The following is a 15,240-nucleotide window of genomic DNA, read 5'->3' as shown; positions in this document are numbered from 1 at the left end:
GGACCGTGATTGGATAGGTATTTTCAATTGCTGACCGACTTACCCAAAATGGAGACATTTAATTTTCATTAGAAGTACTGAGAAATTACGTATAAAAAAGGAAGCTAATAGAACAGCAGGATAAATTGTCATCCCACCTGACTTTCATCTTCAATTTGCTCGCTGACATCTTTCATTCCTTCACCTTCTCCGATACCACCGCCCTGAATGTCTTCAAATTGAGTAGCACCTTCACCGGAAGATTCGACTTCATCAGGGGGTAAGCAAAACCCCTAAATGAAAAAATGAATCTAAAATAAAGCTACTAGCAATGAAATATTAACAGAAAAATAAAATATGGCTTCAAAGCTTGTTGAAAACATTAAAACTTCACATAACAATTTATTTGGGCAAATTATTAGTATAAATTAAATTCAGTTACACATTTTATCACACGACGTTGGATTTTTGTCGTTGTTTTGCTTTGTTCCTGACAATAACCGCCTTTAAATCCGCATCATGCCTGCTCCATTCTCTATCCCGTGTTGAAAACAGCCTTGTTAACCCACCCCATACTTAAACAGAAATTTTGGTAACTAGGTCACCCTATAATTAATTGTTGACAAAACACTTATCATAAAAATTTTCTTTACGACCAAACAGGTTAAGTTTTATCAAGAGATCTAGAAGCTAGAAGCGAAACTATTTCATCAATTTTGAACAAAAGTTAAACTTACGCGCGTGGCAAGGTCCGTGAAAATACCAGACAAAACAAAGAGCAGTTTGCATGTAGTTCTGTGCAAATGAAGCAACTTTTCCAAGAAGTATTCCGTCATCCTAGAATACTGGTCGATAACCGGATAGATTAACCGAAGCTCACTACCGTTTTCTTCTTTGTTGTCAAAGAACTCTTTTGCAGCTTGAAACATTAATGCCAAATTCATGGAAACTGATGAAGTCCTAAGCTTATTAATTTCATTGAAGAAATCCTTCTCAAGACTTGGTATTATGTGTCCTTCAGATATATCAAGCTCCTCCAATTCATCGTCAACTTCATCTGCATGACAAAAACAATTATCAAAGTATCCGAAATGGGGGATATGAAGTCACGCTTTTCGGGTAGTTTTAGGGCCCAATCCAACCTCCGAGCAGATAGTGTGACTGGCAAAATTTTATTTGGTTTTCAATTTTCACCTCATTTTTTTCGTGACGAAATTTGAATATTACATTCTGCCTACTTTTCTGCTCGAAATGTTCTCTAATTGAAAAAAAGCATTGCCAAGTCACATTTATATTCTGCCTGTTAAAACATGGCTTAATCTTCAAATTAATTCATCGTTGCATCAAATACCGTGCTGGATTTTACTTTTTGTATTGTATGCTTTCACTTTGTATATGTGACGTCATCCTATCACTCTCAAACAAAGTAAAACAACGCAAACATTAATTGTGTTCCAATGCCACTTCAATCGTGAGACCGTAATGAATCACAGCAAAGGAACCAGTAACAAAAAAAGACACAGACCATAATATCAACTCAAAGAGAAAATATCTCAAACAACCTTTTATATTTTCTTCATTTTCCTCTTTATTATTGACGGGCTTTTCGAGAGTTAATAACTCCTGGACGCATGTCAAGATGCCCTTGAAAAGATGCTCAACCGATTGGCCAAGGTCTGTAAAAATGATATGTATTAAGAAAATTCAAGAAAATTCAAATATGAAATACATCGGGAAAAATTCAAGACATAATTTCACATTTACATTTCATAAGAGAAATAAATACAAATTCTTTGCTTCTCAAATCCTGGATCCAAGAAAAAAACAAAAAGTAGTATTTTGATTCTTTACAGAACACTATTTAATACTTCAAGATTAAACACGATTTTTTGCTGTCTTGACCAATGGGAAAAGAAACAAAAACGCAACATCTAAATGCGGACCTCCTCAAGGATCTATTCCTTTTTTCATTCTTCTCTATACCAACTTATCAAAGGAATTGTGAGTTGCCTTTCTTCTATGATCAATTCATGCTTATAACTATTCCAAATTAAAGATTTCTTTGTCAGTGGTAGAAATCAAATATCTGTAAAAATCAAACATAAAGTTCTTAGAAGAAAAATACTCTAGTATTGGTCTTGCAACTATTAAGTTTTATTCTTTACCTGGAATGTTTGAAGGTGGTTCAGCTTCAGTACGATAGACAGAAGAGAGATCCGTTTTGCATTCTTGCAGAATGGAATGCGTTTTAACTCGCAACAAGTATACACTGCGTGCCATACTTGTCTCTGGATCCTCCCTGCATAAGTAAAAGCGTTGCATCAATGTGTGGCAAGTATCAATATCTAAAGAAACGGCGTTAAAAATAAATCTGGTAACATTAAATGCAATCCCGTACATATTATGCATATAAAAAATTCCTTTTCCCACAAGTCGTAGGGTGACTTTCTTCTGGCAGCCAAACAGAAGGTCTACGTATAGTTTTGTGCTTTGTGTACAGAAATGAGTCATTTATATTGGTTAAATTTTTTTCATGCTCCTAGTTTTGCGTGCCCAAATTTTCACCTGGACTCCACCTCTTCACAGCCTTTGAATACTAAGCAAGATTAAAATTATCTTTTATCGAAAAGCAGATATTGGCAACACAGAAGACATAACACAAGCGAATAAAGAGACACTGAGTATCATGGGCCTTAACTTAACCAAATAATATAAACATAAATGGCTACTTTTTGGACTAACTATTATCGACATGAAAGTGCCCGATTGCAACGTAAACATTGCATAATAAATTGACACAACAGGTGAGCAAAAATTATTTGAAACCTTCACACAAAGTATGAGGATAACATAATCTGATAATAAGGCTGCATTGACATAACTGTAAATGTTTAGAAACGTGAGATATAATTTTTTCTTGTCAAAGATTGCAAAAGTGAAATACGGAGAGTAAATTGCAACCTTGGTGCCAAGAAAGCCTGTTCGATCTCAGCGAAGTGGTCACAATTCTTCCATAACATCTCGATTGTATTCTCAAGAAGATTGTATTGTTGGCTGAATGAAAATAACAATTTGCAATTAAAAGAATCAATTAATCGATGCACCATAAAATGCTGAATTTACGCAATGAATGAAGTTATTCCTAGATAAAAAAGTAAGATCTACCAACAGACGAGAGGCACTTTACATAAGGGTACAGCAGAGGTATAGGGCGTTGACTGTACAATGTGAAACAAACTTTAGCAGAATAAAAACTGTAGGGTGCACGGTAGAATGGAACCATACTACATTTAACACGCATCAGACAAACATTTTGTTGCATGATTTTGCTGTACCTTCCGATCAAAAAGATGTCTACAAACACAATCATTAAGCCATTCGATCACCAAGGATTTGGGAATTCCTAGGTCAAATGCAGATCACCATAAATACCTTATGACGGTTTCACATACATCTACATGTTTTGATATCTGCAATGTGCTATTTATACGCTAGAGTTAGAGGGCTAATCGTATTTCTTTAGAAGCATTAAAACCTTAATACAAATTTAGTACGTCGGGTATTAAATCAATGTTATTTTGAACTTCAAATCTTTCATTGAACTTTCTACAGCAGGAAATAACAGAAAGTCTAAAAGTCTTCTCCTTAAGTTTTGATGATAATATTAAAACAAAGTCACGTAAAAATGAAATCTTGGGATAATTCCAACAGTGTATCAGAGTAATCGATCAAAAAACTTCTAGCAAGCGAAGCATTGCAAGATCACAGTGGTCACACTTCTTATCCTCTCTGCTCCGTTGCAACACAGTCACGTCTTACCACCCAAAAAATATTTTCAACTCTGCACTGGGAAGGGGCAGCGATCGAATGTCAGCTATTTATAAACAACTACTAAGTTTAAGCCTAGACAACAGGTGCTAAATTTTGATCCAAAGGTTTTATTTTGGGCAAAATATAAATAACAGAGATGTGAAAGTACTGGATTACTGAAAAGCGCAGAGATCGGGAGCGGTTTTACAAGGGTAAAGAGAAGTCCCTCAAACATTGGATTTACTAATCCATTTTGCCTGATTTGCTGTCCGGATTCACTATTGCATAATTAACTCTGAAGTCAACAATCTTGTTAGGCAGTTTGGACCATCAAAAAGCTGCGTTTAAAAAACAGCTTACCGGGAAAAGAGATACGAGGAATTATCTTCTAGAATCTTGTTAAAGATTTCATCGATGTCTGATTTTTTTGACAGACTGCTTTCCAAGATTCGCTGCGGAAACAATAAAGATGGTTTCTTAAGCCACCCGAAAACAAGTCAGCATAGCATAAAAGAGGGTAGGATATCCATAATACCTAGTAATCTGCAATCAAGATTTTAATCTTTGATCTGTAACAATCGTCATAGCAGAGGAAACATCCATACACAGCAAAATCAAATCTAACTAGTATATGACACAAAAACATCAATGTACGGCCTAGTTCAACAGGAACTGTCATGAATAAGAATTGATCAAGCAGAAACGAAAATTTTGGTTATTATCGTATTGTCTTAAACTAGGAAAATTCGATCTAAATAATAAGTCACTAAAACACAGGTGGGTCGCAATAAGTCCTTTTAAATGATATCATCAAGATATTGTTCTCTGTATTGTAAGTCCTTAGAGATATACTCTACTTGATCTTTACTTTACGAATTTATCTCTACTTTCTAATGACCCTTTTGATGAAATCAATATAATCATACCCGGGTTGGAATTATTTCAAAATGCTATATATACGCTTTTAGGGCATATTTTTCGAATACCACATAAACTATATTTAAAAAACTAATGCTGGCAACCGTAATATAGTACTCGATGCCATACTGCAGAGCTGTTCATGCAGAGCTGTACATCAGGAGCTGTAAAGAGCTGTGATGTAGAGGATGTATGTGGATTGGCATAATGGGCATATTCATTTTAAGACAACAATAATATCAGTGATTCATAAAAGACGATGTTCGACGCAGAAAACCCACCAGAGACAATAACTGCAGGAAATATTTTATACAAAATCCAGTTCAGACTATGCAAAAAAACTACAAGCTATAAACAGCAATTGCTCGTGGATCGAAGAATAAAAGCGGACAATACACAGATTTTTCTTTGATTATATCCCAGTGAGCGTTTAGGCCTATAAGCTGGATATGATATCAATTACATACATCTATAACTTATATAGAATAAAACCTGTTTTGAGACAACCCAGGTTCTCCCCCCCCCCCCCACCTTTGCCGTTTTTATATGTCAGCCATTGCTTAAAGAAACCTGCATCAGAATCATGATGTGCAGTAACAAACTGTCAAAACACCATAGAGGTTTGTTGCTTTAAGAAAAATTTTCAGTGATTTGTTACCATTCATAACATGTAAACAAAACGAGACAATACCTCAATGGCCTGAAGCACTTCAGATCTTTTCTCAACACAAAGGGTAGGTTTGCTGATGGGCGCCAGTTCATCTTCAGGAAGAAGGCAAACAGCCTCATACGCGTTGTCACTTGGACAACACTTGACAAGCAAACTGAACTGTTTCATCACATAAATTGTTAAGTCAAGAAGATCTTTCAGCTTCATCTATTAACAAAGGCAATGAAATCATAAGAACTTGTGCTTCAAGATCAGTTCATTGTATGTTGCAGGAAACTAGACTCAATTCAACTCAAATAGATGTCTAAACGCTTTTGAAGATTAAGCTAAATAAGAATTATAAAACAAAGTTAGAGGCCCAAAATGAGCCTTTGGCACATTTTAAGTAGAAAAACGATTCTAAAATACCGTCAATGAATCAATTGTTCTGTCTTCAATTTAGCGAAATGTCTTAGCAGAACGTAAGAATTTGCAGAACAATGCAGAAAAAACACTCACCAGAGAGCAGAAAGCAACGGTCTGTGGTGGAACAGACTTTGCACTCAAGCTTGTGTTCTCAACATTTGCGTTCAAGAGCTCGTCTAAATTATTTGATTTACATCTGTCAATTAAAGAGATCATAAATGAAAAACTTGACTTTTTAACTAGAGGTTTGGAGTTGGAAATCAAAATTTGTTCACCAGTGACATTCAAGGACACTTAAAATATGAAAACAAAATATGCATCAAAATATCGAACTTTAACATTTTCTAACGGTCCTTAAAAATCTCAAAGGGGCCAATTCAAAACATACTTGTTGTATCAGGGTTCAGGAGAAAGTAGGCTGTAGGTGTGAAATACACCAAAAACGTTTACTTTGGTATAGGGTACCCTGGGAATGAGAGCTGTGAAACCCCTTACCTTATAATCTTATAATTCTTTATCAGAGAGGCTAGATTTTGTCTTTGATTCTGGACAACTGCGTGCAAATGATCTGCAAATCCTCTGCATCTTGCGATGTCTTGAGCATTGAGTTCCTAAAAGGTTTTTTAATGCATGAAAAGTAACAATGCTTCAAAGTGTTAATGTTTTTTTAAAATGTACGAAAAACGTCAAAGACTGAAAAAAGGGCGTTGCAATTCAGCAATGCACAAAAAGGTTAAAAAATACCCAAACCAGAATTATTTGAATTGTGCCACTATATAAATGCAATACAAAAACCCTAAAACCTGATAATTCAGAGGCTCTGTACAAGACTACCTGAATACTTTACACTCAGCAGGTTTATTGGCTCATTGTTTTGTTGCCATTTTCCCTTGCAGAAGACTATGAACGAATAAGGCAAACCTTGACGCTACAAACAGAGGTTAAGCTGCTTACATACAAGCTCAAAGGTTTACTATCTCTTCTCATATATATCCTTGACTCCTGATCCTTGACACATTGTTTATCCAAAGCAGACGATGGTGAAATTACCAGATTCCTTAGTAATTTATTTTATTGCCAGTAACTTAATTCTCTGGTATCTTTTGAGCAGTTTTATTGCTGCTATACAAAGAACGAAAACATTATTTTATTGCTAGGCCAGTTTAAAAGAACGGGTTTGTCCGCTTCTGAAAAGATTCTGTCAAACAGGAAAAAAGCAAGACAGGTCACATAAATAAGTTATATGTGATTCTTCTTTTAAACAAAAAGCTGGCTAATCAAAAGGGCAATAAAATCTCAGAAAATTTACGACATGGTGTTAAAAAGCATTGCTACATCTTAGAATACGTCTAAAACGTGGCATACAATACCACAATTTCATTCTAACGATAGCTCAAGTAAGTGCCAATCTTTATTCTCAGGATTTGAAAATTGACATATGATTGGTTTTGGTTTTAAACCTCAACCAACGAATATTACTTTTAAGGAGCCTGTTCTTTGAGGTATGGCCAAATTCCAAACACAACAAAACCACTACGAGCATTATGAACGCTATTCCAAAATAAGGTGTTTTGAAGGAAGTCAAAATTGAACAGATCTTTTCCAAATACCTTTGACGGTGTTCTTAGTGCTTGAGAAAGAGCTGATTGCCGAGCGAGGCATCTAAAGTAGTAGTCATAGCAAGATCGATTGAGGCTAGACAGATGCTCGCTGCAAGATATTTAAAAGAAGCGTATAATAAAGAATGATAAATAAATAATTATAAGGAAATATTTAAGAAATACTCATGAAACAAAAATAGATTGATAAGTTCATTTTTTGGTATAAAGTGTCAGAAGGGTACCAGGAAACATGTGGAAATGAATTGTGACGTCATTTCAACACCTACGTACAAACTTATAGCATAAACCTAATATAAATTATATGCGAATCATAAACAAGGCCGATTGATAGAGATAATTCATAAACAAGCAAAATATTACGCTATGTGCATTGTCAGTTGCCTTTCAATAGCGAATACAACATAGTTATCAAAGGGCTAATTTTGGTATATACTTGGTAAGAGATGGATATCCAAATATGAGATCTCCACATGATAATTATTTATAGGAAACGCAAGTAGAACTTTCCCCAAGATATATACGATCTCTACGTGAGACTGGCGGTTCCTTTTGCTACTTCCATACTCTAATTTTAAACTGAAGATAATCTGTTACGAAGTAAATTTTGAAAAGTAAAGAGAAATTTTCGAAAACTTGCTAGTTACACCCCAAGGTAGGAAACGCTAAAAGCAGAATAAAGTACGATTTCAGACCAATATTTTGCTAGAAATAAGCAAATACGAATGACAGATTTGCTTTACTTCAACTAACCAGTAAACACACGAATCGCGGAACAACTAAAAAGAAAGCATTTTGTGCGTCTGCATAAAATATACCTTTGCATGTTTCGGTTATCGAAATCCAAAACAGGCGACATTATATGGAGCTCTGAGTCTTCATTCGATGCGATGGCTAGGCCTTTGCGGTAAGATAGTCCTTGAAAAAACCAAATTTGAAAATTACGATGAAGAAATATTAACAGGATATGAATGCTAGCCACCAGGGTATGGAAACAAAATGATGCGAGAAAAAAACAAAGAGCATTGAAAGCTAGTTACCCATGTTGGTCAGTATCTTGAAAAGTGTTGCCAGAGCTTTTCGTTTCCTTAGGTCCAAATGTTTCCTTGCAGCTGCACGTTTTTCTGCAGGCTAAGACAGTATTCGAAATGATATTAACATAAACCCTCATACCAGGCACGTAAATTGGAGGGAGAGGGTTGGAGGTTTGGGGTGTCACACCCCCAAATTTTTGAAGTTCCTGGAACAAGTCGGAAATTGAGAGTGATCAGAAAATCTAAGTCATAAATCTTAAAGCTTATTTACGTCAGAGAAATGCATAACATAGTGCTGATATTGAGAATGGAAATTCACAAAGAAAATGACCAAAGTCTAGGTTCTGTAAGTAAAGACTAACTTTTAAAAATCACAATTGACTTGCTGTCTGTTTGAATTTTCTGGCCCTTCACCCTCTAAAAACATCTGTAAATCCACTCCCCTACCTCGTACTACCAATATAACTGGTGCAATTAACGCATTAAGGGAAAATATTAAACGAAATCACTTGCCAAGCTTAGAATTTCGATGGACTGCAGTTCTTTGACATTTGTGATGACATCCCCTGACAAAGAAAAGTCGGACGACAAAACATTTAAAAAAAGGTAGCAACAAGTCTTATAATTAAACTATAATACATTTAAGAGAGTCTTGAACTATAATGCATTTGAGAGAGAGCGAGACAGTTTCGAACTTTGTTTAATGTTATATAAAGCTTAGAATAGAATTCCATTGTTTCTATAAATTGCTAAGAGACTGTTAATCATGTAACAGCCTTAAAAATTCAAGATATCTAAAAAGAGCAGATGCTACTTCTAACGAGATGAGAAACATCAAAAGGCACTGGAGAATTAAAACAGCTCGTTCCAACTGAAGGCGTCGTTTAACAGCCTCTCAGTCGTGTAAGTCCTAGAAACGACCGATGGCGCTAGATACCAATATTCTGCTCATGACATTATTGTAACTTTAACGAAGATAATGAACTTGCACTTAACGAATTAACAATTTGGCTTCATTTTACTTCACAAGAGGAGACTTTTTAGAAGGGTCAATGGCGTTCATAAACAGAATGCTTGTAAAAGAAAAGTTTTCATCTCAGATAAAATACGGTACTCAGGACCACGGAAGCCGGTGTTCGGAGATTAAGAATCTTAGCTTCCCAGCGCCCCCTGCTAATTCTGAAAATGTTCTTAAAACCAAACAATGTTTTAGCAATGTTTAATAACTCACAATTTCCTTCAAAGCACTGGCAGTTAAAAACAAAATGTATTAGGCATCTAACACGAAGGGCATAACAACTTTGCAGATAATTTACCAAACAAATCTATAAGATGTTATCAGAAAAGAGACTACGGATGACCTCTGTTAGGTTTTCTTTTCTTTTTTGATCAAATACGCCTAAATGAAAGGATCTACCATCTAAAGCGCGTCCTTAAAAAATAGTCTTTATTATATTCCAGGAAAATCTTGTTCGCTTTTGACAAATATCCTTTAAATTTCGAGAAAAATCCTTAAAAAGCACAAAAATTGATCATAGGCTTTACTCATAGGGAGGTATGAGCTTTTTAAAAAGTTTGCATTGAAAGAGAGATCGGTTGGAGCGATTGCCAAAATCAACGATGGGTATGAGAGATTAAGAAAAATCCAATATAAATCGTGCTCTTATGAAAAACCTAGTGTTAGATCCTCGATTCATAGCATCCTAGCGATTAAATCCCCGTCTAATAATCTTATAGGCAAAATATGTAAGAATTGTCTATGACAAAAAATATTTTACCCGTAAATTCATCCAGCAATTCGATCATTAACTGATGTTTGGCATCTTTTAAGTACCTTCCACATTTCTTCTGGAACCTTCGGCTCAGCGACACAGAACAATTCAGCCATTCATTCTTAACCGAAATACCTTCAACACCATTCTAAAAAGGAAACTCGAATGTAAATGTCAGGAATAAAAAAAACTCAAGAAAAAGTATATTTGTTTGTCCAACTTACACAGGATCTTTTTCTCTACATCAATTTTCTAAGAAACATGTGATTAAGAATATGTATAAGGAAGAGGTAACTGGAGGTGTATGCTGCCCAGAGGATCAGTGCGATCAAGATATTGATATTGACATTGTCTGAGAAGTAACAAATCAATTGAAGTTAAGTCAAGTGAACAAGAAAAGAGACAAAACAAATCGTTTTGAGCCAACATTCTTGGCTGCAGGAAAACACGAGTAGACAATTAATATAAAAATCGTCATTTAGTTTCAGCAAAATAACAGTGAAAAGTTTTTATGGCGGTGCAGAACTTGAAAATGGCGTTGAAAAAAGCAATTATTTACATCGATGTTTGCTTTTTTCAAGGCATTTTCAAAACAACTGTCCTAATTTCAAAAACTGGGTCCTACAGGAACCCTACTATTAAAGAAAATGTAACTTGGTAGGTTTGTTATTGCTGATTGAAAAAAGGCTGCTCTCGCGATGCCCAGTGGATAAGATGACAGGAACAAGTACCGCTCCAGTTTTACAGTTGCTTTTCCATGAGAATGCCCTTTATAATGCATCTTTATAATGCATCTTTACAATCATTGAAGATCACTTAAACCTTGGTATTATTTTCATTAGATATGTTGAGATATAAGGGAAAGGAAGTTTTTCTCAATACAACTACTGCGTGTCAATGTTTTGAAATTTCCCAACAAACTAATTAAAATTAAATTGAACATATCTTGACTAAGGCAATTAATTTACATCACTTAATGTTCTTACGAAAAATGTAAAACCAGCTAAGGTCAAAATAAAAAATTAATTGCGATGAGGCTTTGACACGGCTAATGTCAACACTTGTTACATGAATAAATATTAAAATAGACCAATACACAAGAACCAACTTAATAACTATTCATTTGCCTTTGCGGAACTACAATACACTTTAATTTACCAAACTAGATAACAGATAGTCCTTCCCCACTTATAAATGACCAATGATACATCGCATTTTGCAAATCGTATATCTAAACGACACCTTATGCATTGGGTACAGAAAATTTACTCCTAAATGTTCTATTTTGGTTTTCTTATACCAATACCTTGCTAGGAACAAATTTTTAGCCTTGGCATTCTCGCTTAGTTAGAATTAAAATTGAAGATCAGTTTTATATCTCCAACCGATTGCCAGTGTGAACTACGAAAATTTGCTAAAACTACGAAAATTCTCCCTCTCATTATAAAGAACTTTGCATGGCAACATAACAAAAATGGCTACATAATATCATAGTCATCAACTACTGATAGCTCTGTCATTTTTCTTGGAATTGCAGGTTCAGTTTTGCTTTCCTTGACGTCCATATCTTCACCGATCGGTACACAGAATTTTTGTGCATACAGTGTAAGATATTTTCCACCGACTGACAACAATGGGACACTTAAAGTGATAGCACCGAATATCGCCACTGCCGATGCAGTGATTTTCCCCATGATTGATAGAGGTATCATGTCACCATAGCCTAGACAAACCAATGTCTGTATTGACCACCACATCGATTGGGGGATGCTTGTAAACATACTACCGGGAACCGTGAGCTCGACATAATATTGCATACTGGCAGAGATGATGCAGGCAATGAAGAAACAGATAAAGAGCATGAAAATATCTTTAACGCATTGCGACATGATAAGCATGACTGTCTGGAATGTTTTAGAGTGCTTAGTAAGTCGAAACAACCGTAAAACACGTAGTGTCCTCATGATCTTCAAGAATGCCAAATTTTGAACTTGTTTCGCATTGATCGAGAGGACCACGAAATATGGAATTACAGCTACAAAATCAATGATACTTAACGGTGTCGTCAAAAATTGAAAAATTCTTGGAGCAGTGAAAAATCGGCAGATGTACTCCACCAGAAAATAAACATTTAATCCAAGTTCAGTGAGAAAGTATGGATCGTGAAAAAGATCATTTTGGTTGATTTGTATCGACGGCAGCGTAGTAAGGCAGGCAAACAGAACAGAGAAAGCAATAAGTACAAAGCTAAAACAAGCAAATAATCTGGCGGCCAGTGATGTCTCAGGGTATTCCAAAAAACACCAGATTCTTCTTCGCCAAGACTTTTGATCCCTCAGAATCTCATCGCATCTATTGTTTAGGATATCAAGACCTAAAAATCCATCCCTCTTTTTCATTCTTAATATCGTTTTCTCATCGATTTCAAAATACCGACAATCATTCTCAAAGTCTTGCAACGAGACAAACGGGGGCCTGATGAGCGAGCCATACGACTGATAATAGTAGAGAATGGCATCAAAAGTTCGGACATGCTCGCTGAAAATGAAGGTATCCGATTGAAGATCGTAGTAACGGGTCCGCTTATCATGACACCCGAGTAGCGTTTCCGGGAATCTCTCCAGCGTTGCAGCGAAAGTCTCAAACAGTTCATTCCCGATTCGTATTTTTATCCGTAGTTTTTTACGCATCCGCCTGTTATTCCTCTCTTCCGATACCCTTCTCTCCCTTCGCTTCATTTCTCAAGCTTGCCCATGTCTTTTATGACCTTTCAATGTATCTACAATGACGTCCGATTAAAGGCGATTTTACCAGTTCATATCGTACAATGATCTATCTTCCTTTGTTACCGCACTACCATTTTTGATCCAAACGCAGCTGCAATGAGAGGCATAATGGAACACATTCTCATAAAATCGAAATAAATGTCCTTATTTCCATTTACAAGATAAAACCTTTGATAGGCTCTTTGTTCAATTGTCTAGCAGGAGTACGATGTGTAGGTGCCTGAGCCTAGTAAAGACCAAACGTACTACTCTTTCTTTCGGTGTTTCCATCCATATTCATGCATCGACACGTAGATCTAATTAAGGTATATCCAGCCGGGATGGAAACAGAATTCCAGACGGCGTTTTACCGCCAAAACGATGTTAGATTCAGCGCAATACAAAAAGATCGACCTGCTGAACAAATCGTTTGGTTTCTATAATTCAGTTTAAGAATTCTTGCATTTAGGACAACACCGCAAAGTGTCAGTAATGGATGGGCTTTTAATTCCAGACTATATTAATTGAAATCCGTGTGATAATTATGCAGATAGTTCGAAATCTCACTTGAAAGTTGCGCAGGACTTCTTGATACGCTTCCCAAAAAAGGTGTCACTGGTCTCTTCAAATTTCTCGATCAATACAAAACCGGAGCGACTTAATGAGCGGTTCTGGTGAAAAATATAACTGCCTCCACATATCTGGAAGAACAAATCTACTGCTCTAAACCAACTTGAATCGGTCCAACTTCCGTTGTGGCAGCTTCAAGAACGATATTCAATATCAAAGAATTGGTCTTAGGTCAGAGTGAAATGTACACATCAAAACTTGGTGTGTTTGATATGGGCGCAAAACTCCAATGAATTCGCCAAGTGCTTATACCTTAATCGTATCCTTTACATTTGCCAAAAAGGCTCAAACGGAGATCATGTTAACAGGCAAATATTACGTGAGTGCAAGACAAAATGTCACTTAAACATCGACAAGGCATCGATAATGCAAAGTAGGGTGATAGCAGATGGAGCGATTGAATTTAAACAGGCTAATTACGCAGCATAATTACAAAAACCAGGTCCATTCACAGACAAGACGAACACAATTATGATAAATTCTATAACAGAGTGTTAATTGGAAGATTTCTTAATCTGTTTGAAAACACGGCTGGGTGGCTTGCTATTAGCGACTCCGGTTGCTGCAGCTTTTCAGGGACTCGCATTGCGCAAAGAAATCTGTTTTGAAAATACAGATGATGAGCGGAACACCTGTACGTGCAGACTTTTGTTAAAAGAAATACCGATATGAGTTATGCGAAAATATGGAATACAGAATGAAAGAATTCTGATGCAATGTGCAATGTAGGAATATTCATGAAGCCCTGCATCTTGCTACAAAATATCGAAACATCAATTCGTTGTAGCATTTAAAAGTCTCCCCTCGTTTCATCAGAACCTCTTTTGGCCATCAAAAAATTTCACATTCTTTGTTAAAAATACAGTTTAATACACTTTTGTGCTAGCATACACTTTCCGCAAAGTTAGTAAGTTTAGAAGAAGTCTCTAAAATCTTTTCGAGAATTACAGTCCAGCTAACATTAAGGCCATTTATAAAAAATGATTGGTAAGATGAAATTTTTTGGGGAAGCGACCGTCGCATTTCTAAAACTTTGACTGGTTTTATCTTTAAGTCGGTAAGATGCTTTTAAATCAATAAATGTGAAAATCAACCCAAAGTGCAAATCGCGAAGACACCAACGAAAGGCCACTAACTAGATCATGCTACGTCAAGAAGAGCCTGTTTTCCGTTTGATGCAAACATCAGAATCAGAGATAGACATAATTAATGATTTAGACAAAATACGATAAGTTAAAAACGATTAACGCCTCAATGATAACATTTAATTTTGAAAGAAATTTCATCCTGCAGAAGATGAAGGAGAATTCCTACACATGGGGTAGGAAAACTGGGCATTGAATATTTAGGTTAGGAAAAGACAGTAGACAGCTAATCGCTCAACGCATATCTTGAAAGATAATGCGCGTTAATATATTGCATTATACAACTCCACGAAACTTAATGATATTATATGTAACAGAATTAGCTTGTTAACACGACCGTCCCAGCTTAGATTTGAAGTTAAAGAAATAAAATACGTTTAAGAAGTCTCTTGGAAAACATTTTTTGCAAGGAAGTTTTTGAGGAAAAGCAGACATAAAAGAACTCAATTGTCCCTTTATTCATTAAAAAGTAAGAATGACGCGCTGAGAATTT

General features: G+C 35.8%; 2 protein-coding genes across 3 annotated transcripts in view; both read right to left on the bottom strand.

The window, feature by feature from the left end:
• The window catches only part of LOC135685720 (midasin), a 75,390-nt gene that overhangs the window by 12,433 nt on the left and 47,717 nt on the right, over window positions 1-15,240 (bottom strand). For both annotated transcript variants that reach the window (XM_089112772.1, XM_089112773.1), the window contains exons 68-81: window positions 10,214-10,355; window positions 8,949-9,001; window positions 8,442-8,532; window positions 8,220-8,319; window positions 7,393-7,492; window positions 6,278-6,393; window positions 5,876-5,978; window positions 5,399-5,584; window positions 4,150-4,241; window positions 2,941-3,033; window positions 2,145-2,278; window positions 1,542-1,655; window positions 717-1,036; window positions 138-272 (exon numbers count right to left, since the gene is read on the bottom strand). In XM_089112772.1, the coding sequence (XP_088968898.1) occupies window positions 138-272; window positions 717-1,036; window positions 1,542-1,655; window positions 2,145-2,278; window positions 2,941-3,033; window positions 4,150-4,241; window positions 5,399-5,584; window positions 5,876-5,978; window positions 6,278-6,393; window positions 7,393-7,492; window positions 8,220-8,319; window positions 8,442-8,532; window positions 8,949-9,001; window positions 10,214-10,355 (1,779 nt within the window). The remainder of the gene's footprint in view (window positions 1-137; window positions 273-716; window positions 1,037-1,541; window positions 1,656-2,144; window positions 2,279-2,940; window positions 3,034-4,149; window positions 4,242-5,398; window positions 5,585-5,875; window positions 5,979-6,277; window positions 6,394-7,392; window positions 7,493-8,219; window positions 8,320-8,441; window positions 8,533-8,948; window positions 9,002-10,213; window positions 10,356-15,240) is intronic.
• Window positions 10,364-15,238, bottom strand: LOC135685724 (potassium voltage-gated channel subfamily A member 1-like). Its single transcript, XM_065201770.2, has one exon. It carries the CDS (start codon window positions 12,943-12,945, stop codon window positions 11,686-11,688), a length of 1,260 nt encoding a protein of 419 aa, XP_065057842.1. The 5' UTR covers window positions 12,946-15,238; the 3' UTR covers window positions 10,364-11,685.

Source organism: Rhopilema esculentum, chromosome 15, assembly GCF_057945365.1.
Source record: "Rhopilema esculentum isolate cy_ngs chromosome 15, ASM5794536v1, whole genome shotgun sequence".
NCBI classification, from domain to species: Eukaryota; Metazoa; Cnidaria; class Scyphozoa; order Rhizostomeae; family Rhizostomatidae; genus Rhopilema; species Rhopilema esculentum.
The sequence above is the reverse complement of the archived record's forward strand: the minus strand, read 5'-3'. Positions and strand labels throughout refer to the sequence as shown.

Bases quoted from the DNA above. Each gene is read 5' to 3' on its own strand.
- LOC135685724 (XM_065201770.2), bottom strand. From the start codon at position 12,945: ATGAAGCGAAGGGAGAGAAGGGTATCGGAAGAGAGGAATAACAGGCGG.